General features: G+C 45.5%; 1 protein-coding gene across 50 annotated transcripts in view; it reads right to left on the reverse strand.

Annotated features, from left to right (window-relative positions):
* Nucleotides 1–15,076, reverse strand: part of SORBS1 (sorbin and SH3 domain containing 1) — a 263,750-nt gene that overhangs the window by 2,821 nt on the left and 245,853 nt on the right. For 30 of the 50 annotated variants that reach the window (XM_073352785.2, XM_073352771.2, XM_073352789.2 and 27 more), the window contains 3 exons: nt 4,938–4,997; nt 4,188–4,378; nt 1,135–1,247 (listed from right to left, as the gene is read on the reverse strand). In XM_073352785.2, the coding sequence (XP_073208886.1) occupies nt 1,135–1,247; nt 4,188–4,378; nt 4,938–4,997 (364 nt within the window). The remainder of the gene's footprint in view (nt 1–1,134; nt 1,248–4,187; nt 4,379–4,937; nt 4,998–15,076) is intronic. The other 20 variants (XM_073352787.2, XM_073352798.2, XM_078853766.1 and 17 more) reach the window with 3 other exon arrangements.

Below are 15,076 nucleotides of genomic sequence, written 5' to 3' on the forward strand. Positions count from 1 at the left end.
CACTCAGCTGCTAGCTTCTCCCCCCACTCGTGCTGCTGCGCTGCACTCCATTTCTAGCACGCTTGCTCAGTGAGAGCTTGGCAGGTATGTGTCCTCAAACTGCCAAGCACACCCCAGCTTGATGCATGCACATACCCTTGGTCTGTGACCCATTCAGCTCTTGGCATCTCTGCTGAGGCTGCTACCAGGCATGCCAGCTACCATCCCTTTTGGAAATGGGCAGTGCATTGGTGTATTCCTTTTTTCTGCTTAAATGAGAGTCATAATCACCGGCTACTCCGCTGCTCGTCTACCAAACCCTTTCCTTCAAATCATTCGTTAAAATCTGCTTCTCTCAGCAATCACCCCTCTAACACCCTTTTCCTGCTCAGCCCTTCCCCTGTGACTTGGCTTGTTCAGAGCAAGTTCCCTGAGCCAGGGGAAGTGTGTATGAAGTGCAGTGCAGCCCTGCAGCACTGAATCAGTGCGGCAGTACAATTAGAGACGGCCGATTTTCTTCCTTCGAGACTTTTTGATGAAGAATGGCCCTTTTGGGAAACTTAATTTTGCCAAAAGCTTTTTTTTTTTTTTGGTTTAAAATTTTCTGCTGTCTTTAAAAAATAGAAATTTTGAATTTTGGAAATTTGATTTTCTGGACTGTAGGGCTATTTTATTTATTTATTTTATGTTTGTCTCCCCTCCACATATTTCTTCCTCTCCCCTTCCCCCCGCCACCAATTTTCCTTTCTCCACTCTCTGTAACATGTCAAAGATTCCTCAACTTTGGAAAAATTCTGGAGTGGCCAAAGAAAAACTGAAATTCTGTAAGTATGCCACCTTTCCAAAACTGGGGAAGTTTTGAAAAGTTACAGAGTAGCAAGAGGAAAAATGAAAAAAATGAAAAAGTTGGTGGGAAAAATCCATCTGCCTGGATATCATTCCTGTATTGTTCTCAGTGGAAAAAATATGGAAAGAGAGGAAATTAAAAATGTTTCAAAAATATTTCATGACAAATTTTGGGAAAAAACCCCAAAACATTGCTCCATTTTGAAGCAATTTCCAAATTTTGACATTTTCCACTATTTCGCATTTTTTACTGCCTATAATAATAATAATAATAATAATAATAATAAAATAAACATAGGATGCACTCACCCACAAACCAGCCGTCGTCGCATTTCTCCATGACATCTACAATATCTCCATCCCTTAGCTCCAGCTCATCGTCGTTCTGGGGAATATAGCTGTACAGGGCTTGATAGCTAAGTCTAAAAGCCAAGAGAGGGAGAGAGATGTTACAAATTATTCAGTGAATTCTGCGGACATCCAGTCATGTCCAATACACACTGCATTTTGAAAAGCTACCACATGTTTATTGTAAGTCCTATTGTGGAGTCCAAAAACAATTGTAAACAACCTGTGCTGCTAAAGCAGGGCTAGGCATTGTCACGCGAACACAGTCCCCATGAAGGAACAATGGTACAGCTGCACTGCAAGGAGCATCCTAAAGAAGGAACTGGGATTAGGAAGCCACAACTTCCTCTTTGTTCCGTCCTTACTCCCAGGGAGTACTGCTGGTAGAACCAAGACTCCACCATTCCCCACCTCCTCCAAATTCTGGGTATATCCACTTCTGCCCTGGGCAGAACGGGAGTTCATTTGCTTGCCCAGGCCTCTAGTCATATTCCATTGCACACCGAGTGTCCTGGTGCCTCACTGAAATGCCTTTGAGAAAGGTTCGCTTTGTACACAGCAACTGTTTGAAGAAGAGTATAGACAGGAGAAATCAGGGACCAAATTCTGCTGAGATACACACATGCGCCTCCACTGCAACCAAGATGGAGCCTGTGGGTTTGGAGATGAAGCTGATCCAAGCCCATAGCTCTGAGCAACCCCCGGAGCTTTGAGTGAAGTTTGGCTCCAGTTCCCAGCCTTGTGGCTCAGCCCTGCCTCTCCTTGGGAGTGAAATCGGTGCTGGTGATAGGTGCCAAATGTCCAGCCCTGGAGACTCTAGTCCTCAAGTTCTCCAGAGACTAGGCTGGTGGGAAGCACAAGCTCCTTTGATGCTGCCCCATCAATGGACTTCAATCACAAATGTTTATCAAGGAGTTAGAGAGTAGTTTTGGCTGAGAGTTTCAAAGCCATCTAGGGGATTTAGATACACAATCCCCATTGATATTAATGGAAGTTATGTGTTTAAATGCCCTAGGCCAGTGGTTCTCAACCAGGAGTATGTGTACCCCTAGGGTACGCAGAGGTCTTCCAGGGGGTACTCAACTCATCTAGAACAGTGTTTCTCAACCTTGGGGTGGCAGCCCCCATAGGGTTGCCAACTTTGGCTGGATGAATTCCTGGAGATTTCATCTCATGATATAATCTTTAATTAAAGACGAATCTTTAATTCCTGGAGATTCCAGGACAATCCTAGCCGCCACGGTGGTCATGGGATCGCAAATGCTGGGGTGGCATTAGGGGATGGTAAGTAGGGCAACTGCTTGGGGCCCCACGCCACAGGGGTCCCCGCAAAGCTAAGTTACATGCTTCAGCCCCACCACCTGGGGCTCGAGCTTCAGACAAGGCTCACAAGTGGAAAAACAAGCTCAAGTATCACACTGAACTGTAAGTACAATATTTATATTCCAATGGATTTATTTTATAATTGTATGGTAAAAATGAGAAAGTCAGCAATGTTTCGGTACTAGTGTGCTGTGACACTTTCGTGTTTTTATATCTGATTTTGGAAGCATGTAGTTTTAAATGAGGTGAAACTTGGGGTATGCAAGACAAAATCAGATTCCTGAAAGGGGTACAGTCGTCTGGAGAGGTTGAGAACCACTGCCCTAGGCAGCTTTGGGAATTTCAGCATTAGTCGCTAAGCCCATTCAGTCCTTGGTTTCTCTGTGGACACTGCCAAAGAGGGCCTATTGATGCCAGTGTAAGAGCGGCTATATTGTGCTGTGAACAACTAGCCACCTAGGAGCTACTGTGGACCCAACTCATTTCCGATGAGTCAGATGGTAGGCACCAATCTAGGCTGCATTTGAACCAGAGACCTTCAGGAGAAAGTAGCAGGTTATGGAGTCTAATTCCCTGCACTAGCAGTCCCACCAGGACATGATACTTTCTATGCATTTAGCACCAAATTGTCCACTCTAATTAACCATGTCCCACCCACCATCTGCCTTGTGTCACACCTCTCTTGCCCTTGTCCCTCTTTATCTGGGCAACATCTATCTTAGGGGCTGATCCTGCAGTCACTCACTGCTGGGCATGAGGCTTCCTGTCATGAGTCCTACACCCTGTAGGAAGTATATGCAGGAGTGTGATTCTTAATTGTGAGATCTCTCGAGCAGCAGCTGGGAAGCTGATTCAGATCCTGTGTATGTACGATATACTGACCATTTACCCTGTGCTAATTTCCATTATGCTTTGAAGGACTGTATTACTTTACAAAAAGAAAAGGAGTACTTGTGGCACCTTAGAGACTAACCAATTTATTTGAGCATGAGCTTTCGTGAGCTACAGCTCACTTCGTAGCTCACGAAAGCTCATGCTCAAATAAATTGGTTAGTCTCTAAGGTGCCACAAGTATTCCTTTTCTTTTTGCGAATACAGACTAACACGGCTGTTACTCTGAAACCTGTCATATTACTTTACAAGCTTCCTCAAGCACGTCATTCTGTCTCCATGCATTGGTATGATGGGCCCGATTTGCTTTGCTCCTTGGGTAGTTTTTTACCCCTGTGCAAAGCATTACCCACTCAGGATGCTCGTGCTCCCACTTCTACACAGGTGAAAATGACTTCACAAGGCAGTGAAGAATCAGGCCCCCTGGCCAAAAACTTGGGACATAGTTTTTCCCTCCACCTGTGTGTAAGAAACAAGGATTCAAGCTGCAGAAAGAGAAGATGTAGTACTGTCCATCCCAAGCATTCCAAAACCCCAAATCAGGGCACCCCAGTCATGTACGAGCAGCATATTGTGCCCGGTGCTGTATAAACACAGGGGTCCTGTTTTCAGGCTTTTCGCTGCAATGATGAGGGCTAGAAACTTCCTTCCTTATTTTTTTAATGAAAGCTGACACTATTGCATAATCACATGCCTCCAGGGCCTGGAGTTTTAAAGAAAACACCAAATAATGCCACACTTAACAGCACATGACAGATGCAAACCAGGCCCCGGGAGAGAGGGCAACCAGAGCCACTTACATGTCTCCTGGTGTTTGACTCCTGTCAGGGCTGGCTCCTTGTTGATGTGCTTGAGGTTGCTGAGAAATGATTAGAGATGGTTTATTGTCATTAGAGGCCACCGTGTGGCGAGAGTCAAGAGGCTGAGAAATAGCACTGCAGTAATGAACAGACTTTTCTGCAATGTTTATGATCTCATTGCAAACTGCTTCCTGCGTGGTAGGCAGCATTGACATCCACGGAACACCCATAGAACAGTCAACAAGGAATGGGGGGGAGGGAAAAATAGACAGGAAGAGATGGGACATTCCAGATGCAGCACATAAGTCCAGTCAAACAAAAGAATTGTAGATCCAGGTAAATATCCAGGAAGTGGAGTGCAGAAGGGATCCAGGTGTAAGCATGGAAAAACAGGCAATACAGAAGAATTTGGAACTTAGTTGGAAGATTTGTTTAAAAAAAACACACAATAGCATAAGAGGTTGCAATTAGTCAGCAGTGGCACCATTGCAATCGCTACAGTTGGAATACGAGAACACACACTCCAGTCATGCACTACTCATTTAACTCTAGTCCACTACAGACAATGCCATTATACCAGTTCCATGTTGGCTCTGGTAGTTTTTCTAGACGCTAAATTCTATTTCTCCATTACAAATACAATGATATCTAGATTTTTTTGTGACTAAGAAAGCAGCTGGCAGCTTTAAATTCTATGAAGGCGTTACTGTCTGTCTATGACTGTGCATCTGATTGAAACAGTGGCCTTACCACATAGCTCTTTTCAGACTCTGTGAGATCTGGTCCTGCTCTCAGTGAATGGTGAGAAGGCTGTGTGATCACCAAGCAAATTATAAGGAAGACATTTTAGCAGAAGTTACATCGGTCAGAATAAAAATTAAAAAATGAGGCACAGAAAACCAAACAAAGCACAAAACCACCCACCGCCACTTGATTCAGACAATAGGATTTTCTAAACAGGGGACATTGGAGAGTACAGCAATGCAATTGCATTGCAGCAGCATGTGTACTGCAAAGGGTAACAGAATGGCAAAAAAATTCAAGGGTTAGCATAGGCAACTAGAGGAGGAGATGAAAAGATGAGATGCAGCTAGAGACACAGATGGCAAACAGCATTGCATTGAATTCCTGTTGGGGAAAAAGACATGAACAGAAGCACAAGTGTCAGACCTTTAGGCCAAAGACCCTAATGAAAAAGGACATTGCCATTATCTCTGGAAAGGCCCTTGGAGACATTTAGGATCAGGGAAAATGACAGCTCAGCTGCCTCCTAAAGAAGAGTGGGCCAGATCCTCAGCTGGTGTAAACTGATGCAGTGCAGCTGAAGTCACTCCAAGTGCACCACTGTCATAGGTGCAGGAACTGGGGGCGCGGGGGGTGCTGAAGCACCCCCAGTTTTTGTGTTGGGGTCCTGCCTGCCACCCTGCGCCCAGGGTCCTGTGCTGCTGGCCCCACACCTGGGTCCTGACTCCCGGCTGCAGGACCTGCGCCTGGAGCTCTGTTCTTGGCCCCGCGCCTGGGGACTCAGCTCCTGGCTGCTGCCGGCCCCGTGCCCAGGGCTCTGTTCATGGCCTGCCACTTGGAAGCATGCGAGGTCCCCGCTGCCGCCGGCCCCACGCTGGAGGCTCTGCTCCCGGCCTCGCACGTGAGGTCCCAGCCTTGGCCCCCTTACCCTTGTCTGCGTCCCCTCTCCCCCCTCCGAGCCCTGGCCCCCAACTCTGGGGTGTGGGGGAGGGTACAGACAGGAGTAAGGGAAGAGGTGAGGTAAAAAGTTTGGCGTGGGGACCACTGGCTTTCAGCAGCCCCACACTAAAAAATGTTCCAGCACCACTGGCCATTGTCACTGCATGGGAGCTACACTGATTGACACTAGGTGAGGGTCTGAGCTGTCACATGAATTCCAAGAATGCAGCAGCCTTTCAGAGGGACCAGTGCTTCTGAACAGAGATGGGCCTGGACCCAACCCCGACATCCACACACACCCAAGCTTTAGAGCCATTCTGAACACTGCCACCTAGGTGCATCTTTTCTTCCGCATTGCTCCTTCTCCACCTCCCCCCACCACCTCCCCACTGGAGAGCCATTCCCATGCCCTAGATTACTTTCAAGAAAATGCAGCTTGTCTGGAGACTCTCAAGGTACACGCAACTGGATGGAACATGAAAGAAATCCCACTACAAATATTTGCATTTACACTGCAATCTTGCATTTTTTACACACTCAGAACTCCTAAGGAAAGCAGTGGGCATACTGCCTGTGCAAGAAGTGCAGGACTCGTCCTCTGTAGGGCTACTATTCTAGTCTGCAATACAGATGGGTTGCCTAGGATAAGGAATGTTGCCACTTTACTGAGCTTTCAGTAAAATGCTAGACCCAAATCTTTTTCCAGAGGGTCCATTTCACTCTTTCCCCGTATTTTTTGTTCATTTCTGTGCACTCTCTGCACTGCTGAGTTCTCTAAAGGCCTTGGTGTGCTTGCAGCTCAGGAGAAAGGCTCTTCACGGCATTTCCATACAGAGTGGAGGGAGGAAATACAGAACTTAATGGATGGCAGGAGATTTCCAGTTTGAGTTTGGACACTCAAGAGACTCAGCTAGTTCAGAGGAGCATAGCGGGGCTAACCTCAGCCATGGGGTAGCTCCCTTGAAGTTTCTGTGAACATGAGCTCCAATCTTCTGGAGGTTCCCCCATTGCTACATCAAAGACTAAAGTATCCTCTCCCAGTTCCTTCATCTTAAGGTCCCTGACCAGTATGCCCACCCCATCACAATGCAGCCAGAAATCTACTCCAGTCAATCTGTCTCTCTGGGGATTAATAATTACTCCTGGATCATTTTGCTCAGAAACTATTTGTTTTGACTTTGTATGTTTCAGTAGAGAGAAAATAGAAAGCGATTGGGATGGTCTTACCACAATGGAATTAGAGCTCATGGCATTTATTGGGTAGTCTGAAATTGTTACAGGACTTTTGGAAGTCATTCCTGCATCAGTCCTCAAAGGCTAATAGGATGATTAGAAAGTCAAAATTAATATTCTGTAAAGGAATTCAATATAGTACATCAAAGGCAAAGAAATCAGAGTTAACTGAGGAGAGAAAAGCTGATTTTCATGGCTATGGAACATGGTTTGATTCAGGAAAACTCAGGTCTGTCCCATCCTAATACATTCCTTGCTGGAAATGCCCCTTAAGACCATAAAATAGTAAGACCCATGTAAATGGACTCACAGGGAGTTGCACTGGTGCATATACATATACACTGTAATTATATATATTATGTTTATACACTTACACCTGGATCCCTTCTGCACTGGCACATATATAAACATCTGGCTCGCCTCCCACCATGCACTTTCAGAATCTGATCATTCATCCCCTCCATAGCAAAGGCCTGGTGAAATTAGTGGGCATCTGTTCCTTGATCTCAATAGGACTTGGGCCAAAAGTGGAGGTGATGAGCTGGCCCTAACTCAGGATTTGCCCAGCATGGCCCATGGCGGTACAGCTGGGAATAATGTGATGAGAAGGAGAAAAGGAAAATGTGGACTGAACTGCAGGGAGAACCACTGGATTGTGGGATAATCTCCCAATGGTAGGAATGGAAACCCCAATTTGCTGCGATAGTAAAACTAGACAGGCACAAGCCTGGGCAATATAGCATAAGGACCCATCCCCAGCTGGCAGGCAGTGCGGGAGGGAAGAGAACGAGGCGACCTAAGAGGTAGAGATTTTAAGGCCAGAAGGGACCCTTGTGACCATCTCGTCTGGACCCCCTGAGTAACACAGGCCAGAGAGCTGCCCCACATAATACCTAGAACAGAGCTCTTAGAAAAATATCCAATCTCAAGTTAAAAATGGTCAGTGATGGAAAATCCACCATGACCCTTGGGAAATTGTTCCAGTAGTTAATGACCCTCACTGTTAAAAATGTACATTTTATTTCCAGTCTGAATTTATCTAGCTTTAATTTCCAGCCATTGGATTGTGTTAGACCTCTCTCTGCTAGATGGAAAATCCCATTATTAAATACTTGTTCCCCATGTAGATACTTATAGACTGTAATCTAGCCATTCCTTAACCTCCTCTGTGTTAAACTAAAAAAATTGAGCTCTTTGAGTCTATCACTACAAGGCATATTTTCTAATCCTTTAATCATTCTCGTGGCTCTTCTCTGAAACCTCTCCAATTCATCAACATCCTTCTTGAATTGTGGGCACCGGATCTTGTCATCTCTACTTTCTGGAGGGGCGGGGGGAGAAGGGGAATGTTTATATAATCACATTGCTGTCCAACAAATGACCCTGCCACCGTGGTTTTGTATTCAAATGGTCAACATATTTTAAAAGAAAAAAGATTTTGTAAAACCAAAATACCAATACATTGGGGATGCGGGGGGGGGGGGGGGGCTGCAAGGTCTCATCTAAAGCTCTTTGAAGTCCACAGAAGGACTGTGGTGGGCTTTGGATCAGACCCTAGGACTAGCTCTATGGTAGAATTTTTTTTCCAAAATGTTCCCGTGCTACCATGGCATGGGCAGGCATTTTAACCACAGTTTCATGCAGCCCTTCTTTGAGCTTAGAAACACAGGGGGCCAGACAGAAACCTGTCTACACTTGTGCTCCTGCTGCTGCTTCCACTGGTAGAGCTCAACTGGTGGCAGCAAAAGTGGGAAACTGTAGGGAAAAAAAATCTTAGTGTGGACAGAGCTTTAGGTAACAAATGAAACATAGCTGAATGGGATCCATGGGGCCACATGCCAGATACAAATCATGCGCTCATTCCACCACACTGTATGTTGTGTCGCCATTTCCATCAATGCAAAGTGGGTGAAAATCATCTCCATACAGATTTGCTAGTGTTTGACACCCACATCGCACTGGTGGAAATGACTATATAGGCTATGATTCATTTACACTACAGTCCCTCTGCACTCTCAGAGTGGTGTAAAGGGGCCTCAGTGTAAATTAGAATCAGTATCACAAGTTGAAATGCAAAGGAGGCTCTGGCTGGCCTAGATAGATAGATAGATACATTTATGTAAAACCCTTTCACCTGTTACTAGATGTGCTTAGATGTTGTTAGATGTTTGGCTGTGTGTGTGTTCCCTCTGTGTGCTGCCTCAGTCCTGTGCAGACAGCTGGCATGGTAGACCTTGAGCGAACCGTTAAGGGACGAAGGCACCCAGCCAGGTTTACTGTCAAGAAGCATGGTACTAGTATCCTGCAGACTCTACCGGACCACTAAAACATGTATGCCCATAACAATGGACCAGCTCAGTGAATGGCGGGACTTTCCGTTCCTCCCTAGGCCAGACAAAGAGACTCCCTCTGAGATACACCTTTATATCCCAGTACAAACAGTTAGTACTGCCTCTCTGACATAGTTAGTTACTGCCACCGATGTGGCTAGTTATCACATTATCTGTACATGATGGTTCGATCAAAACATCTCTATTACGTACTGTCATCCTAACCTTATCTTTTAGGAGGGGTCAGTGTGTTCCTATTATTCTTGGGGAATGTTTTTGTACCATCCTTGGGATGTTCTGGTATCACTTGATATCGGGATGTGTTTGCATGAGTACTCTGTGCTTAGCACTTCTTAGGAATGTGTATTTCTGCAATATCAGCCCTGTTCTTGCCAGATTCTGTTGGCAGGTCCTGCCTTATACTAGGCCTCTGATACAAGGGCTTATGTCTCAGGCTCTCTTGCCACTACATTCCCCCGCTTTTTGTCTTTTTATGGGGAGGATGTTTACCCATCGTCCTGGAAAAGTATAATGCATGGACTGAAGGTGGTTCAGTGAGCTAAACACTGTTATGGGGCCCCTTTACTTTCCCATCCACACATTCATGCCCCATGTGTCCCTTAGTCTGCACATTCCCTCATGCGACTGATGGACAGATTTTATTTTCCAATTGTTATTAGTCCCTTATAGTGGGCCTGGGAATATTAGATCCGGGACTTTGATTGAGGAATGTAGTTTTATGATTGAACCTTGGGGGCACTCCCAGATAATTAATACATATGAATAATATGGATATGAGATATATATCCATACACACTACAAATATATATATATTTATTATATATACAAATATATATATATATACAAATATATATATATTTGTAGTGTATATGGATATATATGTATGTAAGGTAAGTGGGGAAATACAAGGAGGATGGCGCAACAGGGGAGGCCACCTGATTCATACTGAGAAAGGGCAATCGGCTAGTTATCTTACGTGCCTGTACATGAAAGCAAGAAGCCTGGGAAACAAGCAGGAAGAATTGGAAGTCCTGGCACAGTCAAGGAACTATGATGTGATTGGAATAAGAGAGACATGGTAGGGTAACTCACTTGACTGGAGCACTGTCATGGATGGGTATAGACTGTTCAGGAAGGACAGGCCGGGGAGAAAAGGTGGAGGAGTTGCACTGGATGTAAGAGAGCAGAATGATTGCTCAGAGCTTCAGTATGAAACTGGAGAAAAGCCTGTTGAGAGTCTTTGGGTTAAGTTTAGAGGCAAGAGCAACAAGGGTGATGTTGTGGTGGGAGTCTGCTATAGACCACCAGACCAGGAGGATGAGGTAGACAAGGCTTTCTTTAGACAACTAATAGAAGTTTCCAGATCACAGGCCCTGGTTCTCATGGGGAACTTCAATCGCCCTGACATCTGCTGGGAGAGCAATTCAGCAGTGCACAGACAATCCAGGAAGTTTTTGGAAAGTGTTGGGGACAACTTCTTGGTGCAAGTGCTGGAGGAACCAACTAAGGGCCATGTGTGATGGTGCCCCCCATAAGGCTTTATGGAAATATGCTTATGAATATTTGACATAACTAAAATATGTTCTATGCTACATATGCCATGTGATACATCTGTGTAAAGGTTATAATCTACTGAATCTATTAATCCTATTTGTATGCATGTATCATTTTTGTATTCGAAGTTATGAATACTGGCTGTGTACTGGCTTGATTTCTGAATAACCTTAGTAGAGCATTTGGTCAGTTTCTGGAGAAAGGAATTCGCAAAGTTAAGTGCCCAATCAAGAAGCACTGAAGGAACAATGCATCTTGGAATGCTCCAATCCACATAAGAAGTCTTCCTGGAGACATTCAAGGTGCCATGTGGACAATGGCTTCTGCCTGTAAAAATTGTGAGACATGCATGGACATGTGACTTGCCCAGGTGACTCCAGAACTCCATCTTGGAGCTGGACTTTGCATAGGTGAGAGGAGGGGGTCTGCACCCACAAGAGAAAGTCTATTTAAGCCCGTGGGAGACCCCTCCATTTTGTCTTCAGTTGGCTAAGGAGATAGCCTCTCCAACCCCAAGGATACCTGAAAGAAACTGGAACAAAGGACAGTAACTCCGGGGGTGTGAGTGCTTACTGGACCCAGACTAGAAGGAAGCTAGTCTGTAAAAGAGAGCTTACTGGAACTGGTGAGGTTTTTATCTGTATTCAGTTTGATTAGACATAGACTTGCGTGTTTTATTTTATTTTGCTTGGTAATTCACTTTGTTCTGTCTGTTACTACTTGGAACTACTTAAATCCTACTTTCTGTATTTAATAAAATCACTTTTTACTTAATAATTAACCCAGAGTATGTATTAATACTTGGGGGTGCAAACAGCTGTGCATATCTCTCTATCAGTGTTATAGGAGGCAAACAATTTATGAGTTTACCTTGTATAAGCTTTATACAGGGTAAAACGGATATATTTAGGGTTAATAATATAGGGTTAGAACAGGTTAAGGACTATTTAGAAAAGCTGGACATGCACAAGTCCATGGGGCCAGATACAATGCATCCGAGGGTGCTGAGGGAGTTGGCTGATGTGATTGCAGAGCAATTAGCCATTATCTTTGAAAACTCGTGGCGAGCAGGGGAGGTCCCGGACAATTGGAAAAAGGCAAATATAGTGCAGTGCCCATCTTTAAAAAAGGGAAGGAGAATTGGGGGAATTACAGACTGGTCAGCCTCACCCGGCAAAATCATGGAGCAGGTCCTAAAGGAATGCATTTTGAAGCACTTGGAGGAGAGGAAGGTGATCAGGAACAGTCAACATGGATTCACCAAGGGCAAGTCATGCCTGACCAACCTGATTGCCTTCTATGATGAGATAACTGGCGCTGTGGATATGGGGAAAGCAGTGGATGTGATATACCTTGACTTTATGAAAGCTTTTGATACGGTCTCCCACAGTATTCTTGCCAGCAAGTTAAAGAAGTATGGATTGGATGAATGGACTATAAGGTGGATAGAAAGCTGGCTAGATCATTGGGCTCAACGGGTAGTTTTCAACAAACTCGATGTCTAGTTGGCAGCTGGTATCAAGCAGAGTGCCCCGGGGTCAGTCCTGGGGCCGGTTTTGTTCCAGATCTTCATTAATGACCTGGATGATGGGATGGATTGGTAGGAGAGCTATGGGGAGAGGTAGATATGCTGGAGAGTAGGGATAGGGTCCAGAGCGACCTAGATAAATTGGAGGATTGGGCCAAAAGAAATCTGATGAGGTTCAACATGGACAAGTGACCTGCACTTGAGATGGAAGAACCCCATGCACTCCTACAGGCTGGGGACCAACTGGCTAAGCGGCAGTTCTGTAGAAAAGGACCTGGGGATTAGAGTGGATGAGAAGCTGGATACGAGTCAACAGTCTGCCCTTGTTGCCAAGAAGGCTAACGGGATATTGGGCTGTATCAGTAGGAGCATTGCCAGGAGATTGAGGGAAGTGATTATTCCCCTCTATTCGGCATTAGTGAGGCCACATCTGGAGTACTGCGTACAGTTTTGGGCCCCCCACTACAAAAAGGATGTGGACAAATTGGAGAGAGTGCAGCAGAGGGCAACGAAAATGATTGGGTGATGGGGCACATGACTTATGAGAAGAGGCTGAGGGAAGTGCGCTTATTTAGTCTGCAGATGAGAAGATGAGGGGGGATTTGATAGCAGCCTTCAACTATCTGAACGGGGGTTCCAAGGAGGATGGATCTCGGCTGTTCTCAGTGGTAGCAGATGACAGAACAAGGAGCAATAGTCTCAAATTGAAGTGTGGGAGGTCTAGGTTGATTATTAGGAAAAACTATTTCACTAGGAGGGTGATGAAGCACTGGAATGGGTTACCTAGGGAGGGGGTGGAATCTCCATCCTTAGAGGTTTTTAAGGCAAAGTCCTGGCTGGAATGATTTAGTTGGGGTTGCTCCTGCTTTGAGCAGGAGGTCGGACTAGATGACCTCCTGAGGTCTCTTCAAAGCCTAACCTTCTATGATTCGGTGTATGTGTACATATAATACCACCTTATGTTCAAGCATAACAATAATTTTTCAATCTGGTGTTGTAGTTTGGCCCCTTTACTTTGGTGCTGCATATAGCAACACACTGGTGACCACCGACTACTGATCTGGTAAGTAAGCGAGCTGTCCTCTGTAGGAATCGCAATCTAACATGACAGAAAACCACCAGCTAGAGAACCCCCTTAGCCCCTCCCTGCAAATCCCACTTAGTGCAATAAGGTACGGATGTGCAGTAAGGGTAACCTATAACATGAATAAACAGTACTACGTGGGGCTGGGGCGGCACACAGAGGGAACACACACACAGAGGGGACTGTAAATTTATGTAGAATTTGGCCCATTTTAATGTATTGAGTTAGTACTAGAGATAGGAGTGAACCAGAACCCCAGGCCAAACAGCCCCACATGTGAGAGGGTCTGACATCTGGAACAAAACTTGGCTTTGAATTTCACAATTAAGAGCTGCTCTCTAGAATGAGCTCAACTGGGACTGCAAACTGAAAAACACCCACAAACATTGAGGATGAGCAGTGTCGAAACTGAGGTCCAAACCTGGATCTGCATTCTGTAGCTCAGTTTAATTTCTGCTAAGAGCTCGTCTATATGAGGATATATACCATCATTACTACTGGTATAACTCCCACCTGTGGACACTGATCCAGAACAACAGTGGCCTTTTTTCGGTTTTACTTATGTCACTTTTATAATTATACCAGTATAGGAACGCCAGAACATTTCCTCACATGGACAAGACTTAGTGCTTTTAGCATTCAGTTAAAAATAATAGAAGGCCAGATTTGGAAACTGGCCCATGAGTTGGTGCCTACAATTCTGCTCATGCAAACAGTGTCTCCACAAGCCATTCAGGTAATGGGATATCTATTTGTGCATACAAATGTGCTAACTGCACCCTAAGTAACTGCCCACAAACTTGGAGGGCAGGTTGAGGCCTCTCATAATGCAATGCATAATTTTAACTTGATCCTCACAATGCTGTAGTTGTCATGGCATATGGAATAAAAATGTTGGCTTGATAACCCCCCGAAAAGGACATCAAAGTCATATTATCAGCAGGGCAGAAAATCATAAATAAAACAGCATCAGTTCAGAGTTTAGTCTAAAAGTGCATCCTTAGCTTTATCATTTTGTGATCACATCCTGTTCTCGCTCTCTCTTTCTCTCACATACACATGGGGAAACACACACACACACACACACACACACAGAGCTATCCCTTGGGTACAGTGAATTGGGGCGCCTGCCCCAGGCCCTGCGCTTTGTGGGGGCCCACGGGTGGGGAGATGAGGTGGATGGGTGAGCGGGGTGAGGAGGCGAACAGGGAGGTGAGCAGGGGGAAGCGAGGAGGAGCCCCCCTAACAGAACCTCGCCCTTCCCCAGCGTCTCCTGCCCACTGGCAGGCCCTGCCGATCAGCACCTCCCACTCCCTCCCAGCACCTACCACAGATCAGCTGTTTCGCAGCGCCAGGAGGCACTGCAGGGGAGAGGGAGGAGCAAGGGTGCAGCGTGCTCAGGGGTGGGGGCGGAACTGGGTGGGGAAGAAGCAGGGCAGGAAGAAGCAGAGTTGGG

The sequence above is a fragment of the Lepidochelys kempii genome, chromosome 7 (genome assembly GCF_965140285.1).
Source record: "Lepidochelys kempii isolate rLepKem1 chromosome 7, rLepKem1.hap1, whole genome shotgun sequence".
Taxonomy (NCBI): Eukaryota; Metazoa; Chordata; order Testudines; family Cheloniidae; genus Lepidochelys; species Lepidochelys kempii.